At 53.9% G+C, this 19556-nt stretch overlaps 2 protein-coding genes across 2 annotated transcripts; one reads left to right on the top strand and one right to left on the bottom strand.

The window, feature by feature from the left end:
• Positions 1-2028: 2028 nt before the first annotated feature.
• Positions 2029-3618, top strand: FTL (ferritin light chain). Its single transcript, XM_082677933.1, has 4 exons — positions 2029-2362; positions 2528-2674; positions 3025-3150; positions 3312-3618. The coding sequence occupies exons 1-4, from the start codon at positions 2261-2263 to the stop codon at positions 3462-3464; spliced, it is 528 nt and encodes a 175-aa protein (XP_082534059.1). The 5' UTR covers positions 2029-2260; the 3' UTR covers positions 3465-3618.
• Positions 3619-3694: 76 nt separating this feature from the next.
• Positions 3695-19378, bottom strand: GYS1 (glycogen synthase 1). Its single transcript, XM_082676401.1, has 16 exons — positions 19078-19378; positions 17507-17688; positions 15386-15577; positions 14327-14512; positions 13939-14083; positions 13010-13127; positions 12596-12716; positions 12178-12284; positions 10887-10946; positions 10718-10796; positions 8920-9033; positions 8510-8636; positions 7447-7542; positions 7093-7256; positions 6551-6631; positions 3695-6386 (listed from the first exon to the last, which is right to left on the bottom strand). Exons 1-16 carry the CDS (start codon positions 19193-19195, stop codon positions 6063-6065), a joined length of 2214 nt encoding a protein of 737 aa, XP_082532527.1. The 5' UTR covers positions 19196-19378; the 3' UTR covers positions 3695-6062.
• Positions 19379-19556: the final 178 nt, after the last annotated feature.

The following is a 19556-nucleotide window of genomic DNA, read 5'->3' as shown; positions in this document are numbered from 1 at the left end:
TGTCTCTCTCTCCCTGTTTCCCTGGGTCACTTGTCTTCTCCTATCCCCCCTGATTCCCCCCACCTTCTTCAGATAATCTTTATCTCACCCCTTCCTCTCCCTCCACCTGTGAGCACTTCCCAGGTCACCTCTCCTTTCCCAGGCTAAAGGTCTTTGGGCTGAGGTTTGAAATTTGGTGAATGAGTAACTCAGACCCCATTGTGACTGTGTGCCTGGGGCAACTGCCCCTCCCCCAGAGGCTTGCCCCAGAGACGGCCAGTCAGGGGAGAGATGGCAGATAAGACAGAAGTGAGGGGAGACTGAGTCACCACCCAGAGAGAGGGGACAATATGGCCACAGGTGGGAGCCCAGGGAAACCATCAAGGGAACTAAAAAGACAGTGCCTTGACAAAGCACTCGAGGTGGCACCTTGGGGGAGGGGGCCAGACTTGGGGCCCAGCCAGGCCTAGTTCCCCGGGTCCCAGGCAGACTGCAGTCCACCCAAAGTAGATGAGGTCAGCGAGCGGGCTCCACCCCGCCCCTCTGCGGGAGCCCCTTCCAGAGCTGAGTTCAGCATGACTCAGCACGGCTGCTCTCCTGGCACTGGCCCAGACACCACTTGAGGACCCCAGATACCAGCCTGACTGGCGTCCCCTTGATCAGGGAGTACCCTGCCCGGGCTGCTTGGGGAGGCTTCTCTGCAAGGTGAGCCCTGACCTCTGCTCCCAACGCCCCAGCGGCTTCAGCTTTCCTGCCCCAGCCGGACAGCTGCCTCCATTAGGGCACTGAAAGAGGGTCAAAGTCCTGTCTTTGTTTCTCCTTCCCCGCAAACAACCACAATGGGAGCTCCTGGAGGGCTCCTTCAGCCAGCTCTGCCACCCAGGCACCAGCCTGGACCAGACACACTTTACAAATGTCCATTGGTTAAAGACAGACATCCCATCCGTAGGTCCCCAGACCCTCCTTGTTTCACCGGGACTCAGTACTTCTCCGTGATCTTGAAGGAGCATGCGTCAGGCAAGACAGGGACAATTTCAGCGAGGCTGCTTCAGCGTCAAAAAGAATTCCCAGTCTCTGGCTGCCTTCAAAGTCATCTCCACGAAGTGCAGCCTCAGAGGGACCCCCAAAACTCCAGTGTCATTTCACCCCTCCCCATCTCAGCTTCCAGAAAAAGCGAGCCCCTAAAATAGCCCCTAGGTATTCCAAGGGGCTCAGACAATCTTTCGAGCGCTCCAAAAGGCTCTCCAAGACCCCTGACCTCTTTAAAAAGCCCCTACTAGGCTTCTGGAAACATCCCTCTGCCCCACTCCGGGGCTGAACAGCAGGGCTCTACAACTGTCCTTTTAATCTCGCAGATCACTTCAAGGGCCTAAAGATCGCCCTACCCCCCCCGGGGAAGTTTCCAGAAAAATATGGACTTCCACTGTGAACTCTAAAGCTACAGAAACTCCCCCCACCTTTGAACCCCAAGGCTCCAGGTCCTCCCAGAGAGAGACCCAAGGTTCCAGAAATATCATCTCACAGCCTTCCAACCTTCTCAATGATCCGGGTACCCCCGTATCTCCCAGCGCAAACCCCAGTCATCTGGAGGTTTCAGCACCTCTGAGGAACGCCCCCAGGGTTCCAGTAAAGCCCGTGCCCTGACACAGCACCAGAATCCGATCTACTTTCCTGAGACACCCCCAGGCCCAGGAATGATTATTTTCCAGGGTTCCCAGTGTCTTCATTAATCTTTCACCTACTAGAGAGTCTCCCTCCCCATCCCCCCCCAGAATCCCTTGACTTCGCAGAATTAGCCCCAGAGCTGTTGCATCCCGCGAAAACCCCCACCCCCCCATTCCCCATTTCACAACAGCCGTCGCCTACAGGCGCGTGACTTCCCCACCTCCGGGGGGGGGGGCGGTGTGTGTCTAGGAGTCCTATATGCTCCTGATTGGTCACGGGTGGGCTCCAGGCCCCGCCTCCCACCACCGCAGATTGGCCGATTGCTCTCCCTGGACGTCCCACTTCCGAGGGCCTGCGCACTATAAAATAAGCCACCTTGACCACAGCAGTTTTCATTGCGCTCGGCGGTTCCCCGGATCTGTCTCTTGCTTCAACAGTGTTTGGACGGAACAGACCCAGGGTCGCCCTTTCTTCCAGCCTCCGACCACCCTCCAACCTTCGGAGTCCCACTCATCTATCCACCCTCCAACCTTCGGAGTCAGCCACTCAGCTGTCCTCGGTCACCGGGACCAGCCAACACCATTTTTTGAGCCGAACTCCTTATTACCGATCAACCATGAGCTCCCAGATTCGTCAGAATTATTCCACCGAGGTGGAGGCCGCCGTCAACCGCCTGGTCAACATGCATCTGCGGGCCTCCTACACCTACCTCTCTCTGGTGAGGGTCCCCAGGACGCCCCCAGCCCAAGTTCCCCTCAGCTGCGCACCTCCGGCCCTCTGCGCACGCGCTGGCCTTCTTTGTCCTGTTGGATAGTCGGAGGCGGAGTCCGCATGCCTGGCCTCGCCTCCTGCTAACCATTGTTCCCGCCATCTCTTCCCGCAGGGCTTCTATTTCGACCGCGACGATGTGGCTCTGGAGGGCGTGCGCCACTTTTTCCGCGAATTGGCCGAAGAGAAGCACGAGGGCGCCAAGCGTCTCTTGAAAATGCAAAACCAACGCGGCGGCCGCGCCCTCTTCCAGGACGTGCAGGTAAATAGTGTGTGGGCATTGGACTACATCTCCCAACAGTCCCTGCACTAGAGGCCCCTTGACTGTATTGGTTTAGGCACCGCGTAGGCCTCTCGGAGATTGAGTTCAGTCTTTTGTGGGTTATTACAGCTGGAGATCGAGGCGCACCCAGTTCTCCCAAGACGTGGCGGTCTAGAGCGCAGCGTGTAGTATCCTGGGACGTGTAGTTATAGGACACTGGGGAATGATAGATACAAACTCTTAGACGTTTTTTTCCGATTAAGCCCTCTACTCTCGCAACTACTGGAAAATTAGTTTGTAGTCCTTTCCAGAGTATGTGGCTAGTACTGAGCCGTTTGTTTTCGGTATAGAAGCCATCTCAAGATGAGTGGGGTAAAACTCAGGACGCTATGGAAGCCGCCATTAAAATGGAGAAGAACCTGAACGAGGCCCTTCTGGATCTGCATGCCCTGGCTTGTGCCCGCGCAGACCCCCACGTAAGTATCTCCAGTCATGTCTATGAGACCTTCCCTGGAATGATGCTTACATACGAAGCATTGGCCTCATTTGATTGGGCAGATTTCCTTCTGAGCCTCCTTCCCCCATCTGTCACATTGTTAGATCTGTACGTGGCAACATTTTCTCTTTTATCACTCAGCTCTGCGACTTCCTGGAGAGCCACTTCCTAGATGAGGAGGTGAAACTCATCAAGAAGATGGGTGACCACCTGACCAACCTCCGCAGGCTGGCTGGTCCCCAGGCTGGGCTGGGCGAGTATCTCTTCGAAAGGCTCACCCTCAAGCACGATTAGGAGCCTCCGGAGCCCAGTGGCCTTTGAGGAGCCCCTCTGGTGTCAGGGCTTCTGCCTGAAGCCCCTCTCTGCAGCCAGTAGGCAGCTTGTTAACCACACTGGAGCCCTCTCCCAAGCCTTGGACCAAATGGAAACAATAAAGCTTTTTGCAGCAGCTAGTGGTTTTATGTGTGTATCCTGGGAAAAAAGGTGGGATCTGTTTTCACAAGGCTTCTGGCTGCATTGGGCTGGCAGGGAGAGAGGAGTTTGGCGCTCTACTTCTAAGACATAATAACACCTGTGGGGTGTTGCTGTAGTGGGTTTTCTGCTTTGCCAGGCTGTTAACTGCCCCTCCTAAGATGGTAGAGCCCAGACTCCAGGGAGAGTCTAATAAAACCTGGGGTTGCTAGCTGGAAGCAGACAGCTGTTAAGGAGATCAGTAATGAGAAACCGGTTCACATGAGTTATGTTGCTAGGCACTTGCCAAGCTCTGAAAGTACTCTGCCTCAATTCTGGGAGGCTAAGTAGAAATGTGAGCTCCTTCATATGGGTAAGTTGAGACAAACTGTGTAAATTACCCATGGTAACCGGGAGGCACGCCCAGGTCTGACCTCCAAAGGCTGTTTGTTACAGGTGTGGAATTCAAGGCACATAATAGGTAGAAACTGGCTAGTGGGTCTGAGCTGCTGAGGGCACATGATGTGAAAGAGGTGCTGAGCTAGGGGGTTCAGGGCTCAGCACAGACAGAAATGGGATGTGAAATTATCCAAATGGGAACTGAAGAAGCTTGAAGATGATGTAAGCAGCTGCTGGGTCCAAGCAATAAAACGATGTCAGCTCTGACCCCCCCACCCCATCCTATTTCTGGTAGCTGAATCTAAGAGGAAACGGCTGCTCAGCACCATGCCTCTCCTGCTGGTAACTCTGGTGGGGGAGGGGACCCGGGTGTCACAAACACTGCGGCTAACAGAGAGATGATCACACATCCAATTTCAGAGCTTTCTACTCCCCTGAAAAGCGATTGATTCAGAGATGCACGTGTAGCCTAGGGACGATTAGAACTGAAAGGAGAAAAAGATTTTTTTCCAGAGTGCTAGAAACATGCTCTAAGCCAGTGCTGTCCAACAGAACTTTTTGCAGTGATGGAAGTGTTCTGTATCTGTGCTGTCCAATAGGGTAGCCATGGGCCACGTGTGGCCACAGTGGCTGTTGAGCCCTTGCATATGGCTAGCGCTACTGAGGAATTTAAGAGCCTGAGGCAACTTTGCCACTTGCAAGTCGAGTCAAAAACAAGAGAGTTGCCTTCCTTTGAAATAACACTGGAATCCAGTGGCAATCCAAGTCTCTAAGACAGTAGAATGAGACAAGAGAACCGGGACCCAGCAGTGGGCAAAGGGAGGAATCAAGAGGTGAAGAGGGAAGGAAGAGGAGGGTGGGGCCAGAATTGAGGCCCACCAAGCCCTCCGGCCAGACTAGACCTGAGATTCTTAAATATAGATGTATTTTTTCATCTCTGGACACACTTCAATCACACCCCTTCTGCCCTCCCCCCTCCCAATTGCAAACCAAGGGCAGCAGACACAGCACAGCACACGTGAGGGGCCCCTCCCTTTCACCAAAGCTGGGGGCAGGGCACAGCTTAAGGATGGAAGAGCCTCGAGGTAAATATGGAGGTTCTAGAATCCAGTGGGCTGAGTTCTAGACCAGAGGGAAGGGACCAGTTTGCAGCAAAGTGGTAAGGTTCTAAATTTGGCAGCTGGGACCTAGAATCCAGTGGTTTCATGGTGGGTCTAGCGGTTGGGGGTTATGTGTGCAGGTACTGGGGAAGACAGCCAGTTGTCCTCAGCAGAGGGATTCCCTGTAGGGCGCAGGAGTTTAGAGATATGGGGAAGAGTTCAGACTCAGGGAAGAAGGAGTAGGGTCTGGTCCAGAAAGGCATCTAGACCAAGACAGCTTGTTCTCCAGTAGGAATGAGAAACCAAGTGGTTCTGCCCCCACTTGCTTGGCCAAAGTGCAGAGGAAGAAGGGAGCAGGGGTGGAGGGATCCTCCAGGCAGAGCCGGACACCCCAGGGAGGGCTAAATCACAGTAAACACGAGTGCACTGGCCTGGAGCCCGAGTTCTGGACTTAACCTGCATTAAGTCCCTGAAAGTGCCCCAGCTCTGGACTTGATTGTCTCATTAGCACGGACTGCACGTGGTTTCCAGTGCTTGGTGGCCCCGGGCCAGGCCTGGGCATGGCAGGCTCTGTATGCTGTAAAATTAGCAAGCCGCAAGGGGCTCAAGGAGCCCCAGCATAGAAGGCAACAGAGCAGGTTTCTGAAAACCTCTGGCACCACGGCAGGATAATGGCAGATTCCTGGCCTCTGGGATGGCCTGGGGGACTCCAGGGCACAGATTATGCATTCTGGAACCCAAGAAAGGCACGGCGTTGAGGATTCTGGAGTGTTTGGGATTTCGAGAGAGGAGCTAGAGGGGCTGGAGTGTATGGCGGAGGGGGTAGGGCTGTGGACCCCACAGAGGGCTAGGGATCTGGAGTGGAGTTTAGGGACAGCGCCATTCTGCATCCACCCTCAAGATAAGGGAGGCAGGGTTGGCAGGGGAGTGCGGGTCAGGGGACTTAGTTGCGCTCCTCGCCCAGGGAGCTGGCGGGGCTGAGGGGCTCGCTGGGGGTGCTGACTGAGCTGGAGGGCGCTGTGTCCACCGAGCCGCGCTTGCTCCCGCCGGTTGAGGACGTGCAGGAGGCGCGGCGCGGCCACTCCGGGGCGCGGATATTGCGCCGGTCCTTGGCAGCCTCCTCGTCCTCGTCGTAGCGCTCGCCATCTTCATCGGGTGGTCCGTCCCGGGGCTCCTCCTCATCCTCGCTCTGGTGCGGGCTGGAGTGTCTCGACAGTGAGGGCGATGGTGGCACTGAGGCTGGCCGCGGGTAGCGGTAGCCCTGGGTCTGCGTACGGAGGTGTGGGCACAAACCGCATAGTGAGCAGAGGCCTCTGCAGCCTGCCTGGGCGTCCAGCGTCCTTGAGGCCTTGCAACTCCAGGAGGGACACCCTACTTCACCCCACCCTTCTAGCTCCTGGCCCCCCCTAGAGAGACCCCGGATCCACTTACCGCATCAGCCTCGTGGGGCTCGTAGGTGAACTGTTCTGGAAAGGCCTTGGCCAGCGCCATGTGGCGCGCAGACATGTAGTACTTGTTGGGGGGAAAGAAGAGGAGTGGGCATCAGGGGGCAGGAGCCTGACCCCGCCCCCAGCAGGTTTGGAGGTGGGGTGAAGCCTGGTTACACGTTTTATGCAGATGAGCACAACCTGCGGTGGTTTCCAGTTGGCCCCTCTGCTAATCATCCATCTTTCAGGCTCCACCCCTTATGTAGATAAGCAGAGCTGTGAATGGACAGTCTCTGAGCCACACTCCTTTAACAGGGGCGGAATTCTCCAGTCAGGTACCTCTTTGGCCGCACCCTTATGCAAATAGAGAACTTCCCACCTCGGTGGTCTTCCAGTCTGAAAGTTGATTCTTTTCTTAAAGGGACAGCAAGCGTTACAAATAGGAAGAGACCATGCCCTTTGCGCCAGCTTTCGAGGCACGGGGAATCAGAGACCCAGAGCCGTAAGTGACTTATTCACAGCAGAGGACAGGGAGGGGAATTATACCCGGCCTAGGTATTTCCAGTCCAGAAGGTCGGAGAGGCGCTCCGTGCGGTTCCGCTGGATAATGCGCTGCCGCCGGCTCTGCTGGCAGAAACTGTAGAGGAAGGAGGTGAGCTGCGAGCAAGAATCATCCAGGCCTCGGAAACGCCGGTCCAGAATGTAGATGCCTGTCGGGGCCAGGAAGAGTCTCAGAAAACAGATTGGGGAAACCTTCCTTGTCTCTGGGACTCTGCAGACACCAGGACGCCTCCTCCCACTGGGACTCAGGAGTCCACCCCCTCCTCTCTTAGTGACCCAAGAGACCACGCCCCTCCTTCCCAGGATCCAAGAGTCCCGGCTCTCATTCTGGGCGCTGACCGTAAGCTGAGGGGTCTGCGATGTGTTCCTCCATGAAGCAGCCGAAACCAGAAAGGTTGGTGGAGACACTGGGGATACCCATAACCGTGCACTCAGCTGCGGGAAGGCGTGAGAAAGGTCCGCTTAGCTTGCCCCTCTTTATTGCCTTAAATCCCAGTGAAAGCCCCAATGGCGCCCTCTATCGGCGCCTTTAATAAGAGCCGGGCGCTGTGCCGCGCAAGTCAGGAACCAGACAAATTAGGCTGTGCATTGAAGTATGATAGTCCCTATTCCTTAGAGGGGAAGCTACTAGGCTCAGAAAAGGGAATTCATTTGCCCCAAGGCCTCAGGGTAAGGAAGAGTCCATAATTGGGTAATAAGGATGCTAATTTATTGAGCACGGTATTCTGGGCCAATGTCTACCATTTTAATTTATCCTCATGACCTGTAAGACACTTTTTTGTGCCAGACTGCACTGTTTTGGTTGTCATAGCTTTATAGTCTGTTTTGACAAGAGGTAAGACAAGGTCTCTCATTATTACTATCACTGTGTACAGAGCACCTACTACACCTCGCTTACTCCCTTAAATAACGCTGAGAAATGCTTCAAGGAGTTTATTATAATTTTTATATAAGTGTTTCTAAAAACCTCTGTAAGCTGCAAAAGTTGGCACTACATATAACAAGGCTTATGGGAAAAATAGGGTTGGAGCTGGTCACACAAGACCTATGCACCATTTTAACCGTGGATGAAACTGGCAAACTTGTCAAATCACTCATCATTTAAGAAATATTACAGCAAATGTGGTATTTATTTTGCCTTAAAAACATATGAAAGTAGCTTGATTGTTAGAGAAGAAGCTGTGCATTTAGCTGTTGTTGTTTTGGGGAACCAAACAGTAGCAAATTGGGAGAAATCACGTGTGAACTCTGACATCAGCCCTCTAGTTACTCACATGAGCTACTGTGTCACAAAAACACATGAACAGACTTGTTTCCATTGTTCCTGTTTTGCAAAGGAGGAGTCTGGAGCTCAGGAAGGGCCAGTCCCTTGTGCTGAGATCACGCCAGACGCTGAACTCACCTGGTGTGTAGCCCCAAGGCTCATAGTAGGAGGGGAAGACGCCCAGGTGGCAGCCGCGGACAAACTCCTCATAGTCCACAGGGAGCAGGGGGCTCGTGGAGGAGAGGAACTCCGGGTGAAAAATCACCTGGCAGTGGAAAACAAGGGCTCAGCCCGAGCACCTTATTTAGCTACTCCCTGGGGATCCCAGAGAGGATGAAAAAGTTGTCTAAAGCCATACAAGACAGTGTCAGGACAAAGACTGGAATCCAAGTCTGCCTCAGAAGCAAAGGTTCTTTCTAAACATTGCAATCCTTTGACATACAGGGGAGATGGGGAATGTGAGGCTCAGGCTCCAGCCCCCATATCACCGCCCTCCCCAGCACCCCCCCCCCCAGCCATGCCCAACCCACCCTGGCCAGTGCCCTCACCTTGACCCTGTCGGCACTACTATTGAAGAGGCCAATTCGGCGGATGGTGGTCAAAATAGGATCTGAGGAGTCGTCCAGCATATTGTGGGTGCACACAGGAGGGAAAGACTGCCGCTGTAGGGGCCACAAGTGGGGTGGGGGGGTCAGGGAAGGGACAGAGGGCTTCCTACTTCCCCATGAGCCATGCTCATCCTGGGGATCTAAGGAGACAATTCCCATCAGGTTGTGGAGCAACAAACCCAAGAGATTACCAGGAGTTGTAGATTTCCTACTTGTCTCTATCTGTAAAGGTTTTCTTTTCCCTTTAACCACCATAAGCCGAAAAGAAACTACAATCCCAGCTCTCTTAGAGGCAGAGCCAGTGTTAACATGCCTCATAGACTAGAGGGAGTTGTAGCTATCTTGTTCTGTACTCTGGGCTTTCATCAAAGAAACCCAAAGGGACTGTAACTCCCAGCAGTTGATGGAGGCTGTGCCTTTCAGGGGCTGCTTGCCGGAAGTTATAGTTTTCTTATGAAAATCCTGGATCTCTTTCTCTCCAAGTTCCTTTTACTCTCCATCCTGTATTCTCTCCACCTCCACCCTCAAAAGAGGCCCAAAGAAACCACAATTCCCAAGAGCCACTGGAGGAAGACAGAGCTAGTGTGATAGCAGTCCCAGGGGCTGCTGGGATATATAGTTCTTTGCAGCTGTCCCATTATTCCTCTCATTAAAAGATCTACTCATCTTCAGTTTACTGACTCCAGGAGCCCAGGAAACTACAACTCCCAGCAGCCCCATGGCAGAAACATCCTCAGTGAGGCCGACTGCCTTAGGAACTACTGGAAATTATAGTTTGGCCAAAAACAATTCACACCTTGTTTGTGCAACTTGGCTGTCTTGGTTTCCATTCCCTAGGATTGGGGGAAATCACCAACCCTGACTATAGGTACAAAAAACCCTTGACTCCAGATAATAAAAGAACTCTAATTCCCAGAAGTTTCTGGGGCAAGGGAAGAGTCAAGGTAGCAGAAAGCCCTGGGGGCTGCTGGGAGTTGTGGTTCTCATTTTGTGACTGCTAATTTTCTCTAAGGTTTCCCACCCATCTAATTAACCCCAGGTATCTAAAGAAGCTACAACTCCCAGGGGTATTTGGAGGCTAAGACACAACCAGTGGGATAAGAAACAGTAGCTGCTGAAAGTTTTCAACGTTCTTCAGTGAATAACTGTTGTTTTTGTTGTTTTTTCTTCTTCTTTGATAGCACCATGAGGCACGTGGGATCTTAGTCCCCAACCAGGGATCGAACCCGCACCCCCTGTATTTGAAGCACAGAGTCTTAACCCCTGGACTGCCAGGGAAGTCCCGAAATAATTTTTTTAGCTGACCTGGCTCTATCCCTAGAGGCCCAACAAAACTACCACTCCCAGCAGCCTCTGGGGGAAGAGGTGGAGGTAGCTTGCAGCAAGGCCCAGGGTTAGCTGGGAGTTGCAGCTCTCCTTTTGTGGCTATCTTGACTTTAGTTCAAGGTCCCTTCCACCTTTTGTTCATGGATCCCCAAGGACTCAAAGAAACTACAACTCCCAGAAGCCTCTGTGGCAGAATAAGCTGTGGGAAAGCAGGCTGCCCTAAAGGCTTCTGGGAATTCAAGTTCTACCAGTCAGCTCACACACACCCTTCTGACTTCAGAATTGATTCCTTGAATAAGGACTGCCAACAAAGCAGAACTCCCAGCCATCTCTGGGGTCAGAGCTAACACGGCAAGCTGCCTCCAGGGCTGCTGGGAATCGCCATCTTTCGACTCAGGAGTCCAAACCATACCTGCGTGGCAAAGATGGCTCTCTTCATCATAGTGAAGTCCTCCTTGTCCAGCATCTTGTTCATGTCTGGGAGGCTCCCCCTGTAAGGTGAGCAGTGGGATGCATCTGGGAATGGGTGATGAGAGGGTTTAGAGCCCAGGAGGATGCAGGGCTGAGGGCGGGACACTCACACCAGCAAGGATTCATAAAGCTTCCTCCCAAACTTCTCCTTCACTGTGTTGGCCGTATCCCTGGAAGGAGCAGAGCGACAACATCACTTATAGACCAGCTGCCATTTATTGTTAGGCTTCTGGGGCAGCTGGGAAGTTGAAGTCTGAGCAGAGAAGCTCTGGATATTTCTGGCTGGAGGATGGAGACTCAGGGAATAGGCCCTGGAAGGCTCGGATCCCTTGTGCTTTGCATCAGCTCTGCGGCCAGGGACAGGTGGCCTTCCCTCTCTGACTTCAATGCCTCATCTGTCAGATGGGGATAAAAATAGAAGCAACCTCAAAGGTTTGCAGTGAGAATTCGATGAGGTCATGACAAAAAGTGCACAGTGCCCATCACACAGTGAGCCTTCCAAAAATGTCAGCTATTATTAGGACTTAGGCTAGTCCTGGTAGTCGTGATGCTAAGCCCCATTTTATAAAAAGGGAAAATTACATTCTGAGAGAGGAAAATGTATGGACACAAGTAAAGCTAGCAAAGAGTGCCACCCTACAACTTCATTGACATTCCTCTGTTCATGGTCCTCTCGTAGCTCTAGCCTCATTTTCTACCCCATCTCCCTAGGGTACTCTGCTTCAGCCCCGCTGGCTTCCTTGCTGTTTCTCAAACATGCCTCAGGGCCTTTGCACTTGCCATTCCCTCTGCCTGAAATGCTGTTCCCCAGATACACACAGGGTTTCCTCCCTTGTTTCCTCTCTTGGTCTCTACTTGCTGGCACTTACTCAGTGTGGCCTGTCCTGACAACCCTGTCTCATATTCCAGTCCTGCTTTTTTTTGGCCAGAGCACTTTCTATAGAACTTTCTAGAACGTGAACACAATAAGGGCAGGGATTTTATCTTTCTGCCTCACAGCTGTGTTCCCAGTGCCTAGAACAGCACCTGGCACGCAGTAGGAGCTCAAGAAATAGCTGATGGCTAATAGGTGTTTTTTACAGATGAGGAAACTGAGGCTTGAAGACGGGGAGTGGTTTGCCTAAAGTCACAAAGCCAGAGCAGGACAGGGGCATGAGCGGGATCTCGCCAGCTTGATACCAGAGCCCTGGTCATGCTGTCACACTTGTCCTGCCTGCGACTGCGACTTCGTACTGCCCCCGAGTTGCAGGCATCTGGAGCAAGTAACTTTGCTGGGAATCAGGTGGGGGATGGGTTGATCATATCACAGATGACAAAACTGAGACTCCAGGAGAAACAGGGGACCCAAAGCACACAGCTGGGAGTGGGAGCGGCAGGGATGCCGGGCTGAGGGCTGCTGACCAAAGCTGCTTGCGCACGGCTTGGCCCTTAAGGGTTTCCACGTTGAAATTGTTGGTCCGAGCTGGCATGATGAAGAAGGCAACCACTGTCTGCTCGCTGCCATTCACCTGGGGCAGAGGAAAGGGAGGGTGTGTGTGTGTGTGTGTGTGCGCGTGTGAGTGTGTGAGGCTCACATGGGAGAAGGCTGTCCCACCCTTTGCCACCCCCCAAGACCACGAGGACCCTGCCATGCCCCTCACTGTCAAGGAGAATTATAGGACAGAGCTACCATTCCCACGGGGACTCTGATCTTCTTTCTGGGTCCCTACACTCCTGTTTTACACATGGGTTTCCCTGCCCCCACCTCCCAGGTCTCCGTTCTCCCCAGTCATGTACTGATTTTCTCATCCTCCTTGTCCCCTTGCAGCCCAGGCCTTACTCTGAGCAGATAGTTGAGCCGGGCCAAGGCCTCCAGGAAGACATCGGCCCCCTTGTTGGAGAATTCATAGCGGCCAGCGATAAAGAAGTACAAGGTCTTGTCCAAGTTGAAGTCCAGGTGCCTAAAGAAGCCACAACACAGGGTGAAGCCAAGACCCTCACCCACTAGCCCCAGCCTTGAAACTACAAACCCCAGAAGCCACAGGGGCAAAGAACATCTTAGGACAGAGGCATCATGGAAACTCCTGGGAATTGTTCTTTTCTCCTTAGATGGGGATTTCCTTAAATACTCAGCCATTGTTCTGGCGCTCAAGAACTCAAGAGGCTGAGTCTTCAGCTGTCCCCTCTGCTGGCCCCAGGAGTCTGGGTTCCCAACCACCCTCTCTCTCAAGACCTAGGTATCTGGCCTACATACCCATAAAAATGGCCCCGCACAAACTCCTGGATTCGAGCCTTGCTCTGAGCATGGAGGTTCTGGAACTCATGCATGGCAGAGAATTTCTTCACATTCAGTCCATTGGGGGTCACGATATCTGGGATTGGGGGAGAAGGTCCCACATTTCATTTCTTCATTTCTTCGTTCAGATCAATGTGGCTGAATGAATAAATGAAGGAAAGACCCCTTTCCTTTCACGATGTCTTTGTTTCAGTAGCTCCCCAGTGAGCTCCTGTGGTGACCCAGCTGCCCTGCCACTCAGATACCTTCTTGCCCAATATTGCTCCCATCAGCCCCTGTGAATGGCTAACCAGACAGGGAACAGAGCAACATCGGGGCTTCTGGGAGTTGTAGCTCTTTTGTTTCCCCTATGCCACCCTGAGCTGGGGGAATGAGTCAATGTCCCCATCCTGCTTCTCTATCTTCAAGCCTCTTTTAGGGCCCCAACCATTTCCTATTATCATAGAAATTAAAGCATATCAGTGAAAAACTATAACCTCCATCAGCTCCTGGGGCAAAATTCCAGGAATATAAGGAGCTAGACAGCCAGAGGTATTCTGGGAGTTATAGTTCTCACCTTATACCCAATGAGAATGGATGCTATAGTTTGGGAAGAATAACTGGTTCCAACACTGCTTTTCTCAAAAACAAAATGCAAGGAACCTCCTTCCTCTTTCAGAAGACCAATATCTACATTAGCCAGTAAAAGAATTTTACCATTTCTGAAATTAAAGAAACTACACTTCCCATTAGCCTCTAGGGCATGCAGCCAGGCAGCCTCATATTCAGGTCACCAACCTAGGGCATTTTAGGAGTTGTAGTTCTCTGCTCTTTACAGCAAAAACATTGCAACAGGCCTTGGCATAGACTACCTCGCTTACGTCTACAGACCCAGGCCTATTTCCTACCTGGTTTCCTTTTGAGTAGGTGCTGAGCCTCAATGGCGGTAATCTGGGACACGGTAGTGAAGACATGAGCGCAGTGGGCTGCCGCCCGCTCCATGCAGTAGCGGTGATAGATTTGCCTCTCACCTGCTTCTTTGTCCACGTTGAACTGGGTAGGGAGGGAGGGCAATCAGGTTAGAAGAACTGGGGAGAAGACAGGCGGTCCAGACTCCAGGGTCTTAGGGGAGATTGGGCCATGAAGCTGGACTCCTGGGCCTGAGGGTGGAGGGGGTTGGGGACTTGGATTCCTGGGTCCTGGGGGAAGAGGGAACTTGATCCCCTTGGGCTTCGCAGACAGCCTCGGGCTGTCCTGAAATATTGGCAACCCCCATCTGCCATGCTCCCAGCTCACATTCTCCAGGTTGTTGTAGAAGTCCACGGCACCAGCACACAGGTATCGCCCCAGCAGCGTGGCGTGGGTCGTGAAGATGGTAGCCACGGGCAGCCGCCGGGCACGGCACAGGCAGAGCCCGATGCCCGCCAACCACTCATGGAAGTGTGCAACCACATGTGGTTTCTCCTCGCTCTGGGCCAGGAACTGTGGGGCAATAGGGATAGGGAGACACACATGTGTCTCCATGTGTGTTGTGAAGACAACCAGCAATCCCCAACGTGGATGAGGAAGCAGGGGAGAGGTCAATCTATCCCCACAACTGCACAGAGTGGGTGGTGACCCATTGCAATCCCCATGGGACAAGGAGCTCTAAATCCTTAAGGCAGCCAGACTAGCTAGCTGACTTCATTCCCAGAGGCTGATGGGAGCTGTGTTTTTTTGACCAACTTTCGAAGTCCCAGAAGGGCTGAATTGGAAAGACCAAAGTTTTAGTGTCCCCAAGTCCTGAACACAATTCCTGGACACCTTTTATGTCAATCAAGAGTAGACCTGTACTGGATACTGGTTGAAGGACTACAACTCCCAGAATGCCCTAGGAGCGGCCAATTCATAAACTGTCCCAGGGTATGGGAAACAAGTTTCTTGAGCCTTTTAAAACCTAAGAGAGGGTCCGAATTGCGGTTCCTGGTTCTCAGATAGGCTGGGGATTCCCAAACATCCGGGGACTCATCTGAGAGCCAAGTCCCGCCCATATTAGAGAACTACAACTCCCAGAACTCCCTGGGGGGTGAGCCCTCCCGTCAAGCCAGCCTCCCCAAGAGCTAATGGCTTAGAATTCCTATATTTGGAAGACTGGAGTGAATGAACCTGGGGTTGGGAGACTGGGTCTTTGAGGAAAGAAGAATCTTGGCCCCTGGATGTCCATATTGCCAGAGAGCAGAGCTAATCCTCGGTTTAAAGGACTACAACTCCCAGAATGCTCTGGGAGACACTGGCCACTCTCTAGCCTCGGATGGCCATTGTAATTTTGGGCCTGGGGTCGAAAGGAGTGACAAGGGGATTGGCAGTGGGGCCTACCTCACCCAGGAACCAGGTGGTGAGGAAACCAAAAAGGACAGCGTCGTTGCCTTCCCGGTCATACCAGGGCACCCCGATGTTGCACGTGTCCCATAGCTCCCCCTTCCAGCGCTCCAGGGCCCAGGCTGAGGCCCCCACGTCGAGGAGCACCACCAGGGGGCCCCCCTCGATCAGCCAGCGCCCGAAATACACCTGCAGGGGGACACAGGGAGGCTTAGGGTTTTGGCCACCTGTCTCTGGACACAGCAACTGCGTTTCTCCCATCCCCAGGGAGACGTCTGGGTTCATGGCCTCAGTGCTTCTACCTTCTGTTTCTGTATCTGCTGCTAATTTCTCACCTACTGCCTTATTTCTCTATTTGCCATTAGTTATTCCCACCACAATTTTTTCCCATCTCGGCTGCAGCATCTCCCTATCCCTTGCTTAGTTTCTCTAACAGTTGCCTCTCTTCTCTACTTATAAACCCACATTGCACGTGTCCTGTCTCTGTGCCCCCACTGCCTTATTTCTCCACCCTGCTAATCATTTCTCCAGCTCGCTGCCTTGCTTCTGTGTTCGCTGCCACATTTCTCTCACCAACCATAATGCTGCTTTCTCCCATTATCTTTCCTTTCTGCCGCTCACTCCTTGTACTGGCTCCTTCTTCTTCCACTCGCTCCCTTGTTTCTGATCCTTTCGCCATATATTTGTCACCTGCTTCCTCTTTTCTCTGCCCATAGGCCCATCTTGTACTTTGCAGCCTCATTTCTAACACTGCCCACCCACTTTCCGTGCATGGGGGCCACATTTTTCTACCCACTGCTGTGTTTCTAAGCCTCGTGGTCGCATTTCTGGCCCTGCCACGTTTCATTGATCTGTTGCTTTCCTCCTGAGACCGTGATCCAGATTTTGGGCCTGCTGCCAGATTTTGGGCCGAAAAGCCGTCCTACTCATCCCCAACCTGGCTTTTCCCGGCTTTAGGCGCCTGACCCCCTATGCTCCTCCCCCTCCCAGCTGTTGTCTGCCCTTTTGCTGGGGGGGCTATTCTTAGGCCCCCAGCACATGGACAGCAGCTGCCATGGGGGAGGGACTGGGCCGCCCTAGGGTTCCTTAGGGACACAGTCCCGTCTAACTGGACTCCAGACCCCACCCCAAATCAGAGGCTGTGAATGAATGAAGGCAGCATTGTACCTCTCCCTCCCAGACCCAAATGTCTGCACCTCAGCCCTGCTGCCTTATGGCCCTCTCCCTGGGGGACAGCCACCTCTCTGTCCTCATCCTTCAATTCTCAGCGGGTGCCTGGGACTCTCCCCTCCTCCTTTTAATTCCTGGCTGCGCATCCAAAACTCTGTCCCCTGGGTTTGCCTGCCTACCTCTCCTCCCTTCCTCAATATTCCATCTTCCTCTCTCCTTCGAGATCCTTCTCTCTAAAACATCAGGCTACCTCTTTTCTGTATCTGGACTCTGTCTATCTCCCTATTGCTCTAACCACTGGGGCCACCATCACTTTTTGGAACACTCAGCCTCTCTCCATTGCCTGCCTGTCCACCTCAGTCTGCAAGTGTGGCTGCTTTCAGTAATAATGATGATGATAATAATAACCACGACAACACCTCAGAGCTCACAGACAGTACTAACTGCATGCCAGGTCCTGGGCTGAACACTTTTTATGAACTATTTCATCCTCCCAGGAAACCTATAAAGCGGATGCTATTAGCATGTTCATTCGCCAAGGTCACAAGGCAGGAAGCAGAGAAGGCGAATTTGAACTTCAGGCTCCAGAACTCCTGCTCTGGCCTCCTGCCTCACCCCTAAGCCCACCTCCCCTGGGTTTTGTCTGACTGTCCATATAGCTCTTTTCCTCTCTGTGGATCTGAGGATCTTGGCCTCTTGGGACCATCTTTCAGTCTGTCTCATACCTGCTGTCTGTCAGTCCATTCACCAATGTCTTAGAGCTGGGGGTTCACCCACTCACTTCACGGGGTCCTGCATCTGTCTGAGTGTCTGTCAGATATCTGCCCGGGAAAGTGCTGGGCCATCCTGAGTTTCTGTCCATGCCTCCCTCTCTCCCTGGGGCTGTCCATCCCCTGCTCCTTCTCTTGCTGCTGCCCCCACCCTGCCCTCAGCCGGGCCATGTCCCACCTTGCAGCCCTTGCTGTTCATGGAGTCCAGCGTCCTCTTCAGGGCTGGGGTCGGGGGCTCGAGCAGTTCCACCTGGGTCCTCACGCCCTGCTCCGTGTACGGTCCCACCAGGTAGTAGTTGTCGCCCCACTCATCCCCTGTCACCTTCGCCTTCGTCTGCAGCACCGTGTAGATGCCACCCACTGTGGGCAGAGGTTCACAGATCTGGGGCCTGGGGCGGGGTGGGGGGTGGGGCCACGGGAGCCCCGGACCTCTGGCTCAGAGGGAAAAGGGGCCTGGGAGCCCACACTTCAGAGTCAGAGGAAGGAGGGGAGAGGGCAGTGGTGGACAGTACTCCTGGGTCTATGGGAGAAGGGGGCTGGGGTCGGGACTTGAAGGGAGGAGGGTGCTGAGTCTGAGAGAAGGGGCTGGGGGCCTAGGCTTCTAGGTGTGAGGGAATTAGGGGCTGGGGCTGAGGCGGACATAACCTGACAAGGGTTATTAGGGCCTAGCTTCTTGAGTTCCCAGCTTACAGGAGCTGGATTTAAATTCCCAGTCAGGCTCCAGGACACAGTAAGGGAGAATCCCTCTTCGTGGCCTCATTTAGGTTCTCGGAGTTGCCCCAAAGAAGCCAGAGCTGTTATTCCTCACCCGCCACGGACTCTGCCGACCTGTCCCTCAGTTCCCTCTCCCTACATGGGGACACAGGCATGCAGGGCCCTGCCCCTCCCATGACTCCACTCCAGACCCAGGAGTCTGGGCCTCCAGCCTCCTTACCTCCTGAAGCCTGGGCCCTGGAGATCCATGTCTCCATGTTCACAGACCTCCCCTTTCTCTCCCAAGACTCAGCAAAGCAAAATCCCAGCTCCCTTTGTTCTGTGGAGCTAGACTAGCTCTTGGGATTCCAGCCCCAGCCTTCTCCAAACCCAGAACCTCAGGCCCTTTGGAGCCCAGAACCCAGAAATCCAGGCCCCCAGCCACTCCCATCCCAGGGCCCAGCCCCTGACCAGCTTAGGACTTCCCAGCCTTTCCCCATTCCTGCGCGCATGTCTCTGAGGCTACAGGCTCCTCTACTCCTAAGAACCCAGAGCTCAGGCCCTCAGAACCCAGGCATCCAGGCCTTAACTCTCTCTCACTCTAGGATCTAAGAATTAGGGTCTCCAGCCCCTTAACATCTTTACTCTCAAATGACCAGTTCCCCAAATTCTCCCACCACGATTCACGCATCGTATCTCCAAGTGGGCTCTCTCCCAAATCCGGAGTTACATCCCAAGACCCTTCCCCCTAGGGCCACAGTTCTGAAGTGCAAAACCCCTCCCCCCATCTCCTTCCCTATTGAGGACCCAGGTCTCTGGTCTTTTTTCATTTTAGCCCCCTCACCCCTAGGACCCAGGACCTGGGTTTCCAACCTCCTTTCATCTTAGGCGACTCATCCCCTCCCTCCAGGGCCCAGGAGACAAACTCCAGTCCCTCCCCAAGGACACAGGAGTCACAGGCTCCTTGCCCAGGACCCAAGAGTCATGCCATGCAGCCTCGTTACCCCCATCCCCGACTGCCCTTCTCGTCCGGGTCCCTCCGCCCGGCGTGCTCACCCTTGTTGGCCACCTCCCAGGCCACCTCAAAGAGCACTGTGTTCTCCAGGTCGAATTCATCGTCCCAATCCTCCAGTCCTGGCAGTGAGGACACGGACAAACTGCGGTTTAGAGGCATGGCCGACGCGGTTAGAGGGCTCCGGGGGCCACAGGTGGGGGCCCCAGAGGTGTCTGAGGAATGCACTGGGCAGGGCGCTGGGCCAGGTAGCTGGTGCCCGACGGGAAGCTTGCACCACCCTCAGCTTCCTATTGCACGACCGCACTACCGCCTGGAGCGCTCGAACCGGGGCCGGAGGCGGCCGCAGCGTCACTGAGCCCAGTGGGTTTCCTGCAGTGAAACCTTGCGGCCACCAGGAGGCGGTGCCCGCCCCCCGGCCAGCGCCATTGGTCTGCGCCCGGGGGCGGGGCTCCCGCGTCTCTCATTGGTGAACAGTGCAGGGTTCGCTCAGCCCCGCCCCCGCCTTGGCTGTTGGTGCGAG

This window comes from Grampus griseus (genome assembly GCF_964374135.1).
Source record: "Grampus griseus genome assembly, chromosome: 19".
NCBI lineage: Eukaryota > Metazoa > Chordata > Mammalia > Artiodactyla > Delphinidae > Grampus > Grampus griseus.
This window is presented reverse-complemented; position numbering and strand designations above follow the sequence as displayed.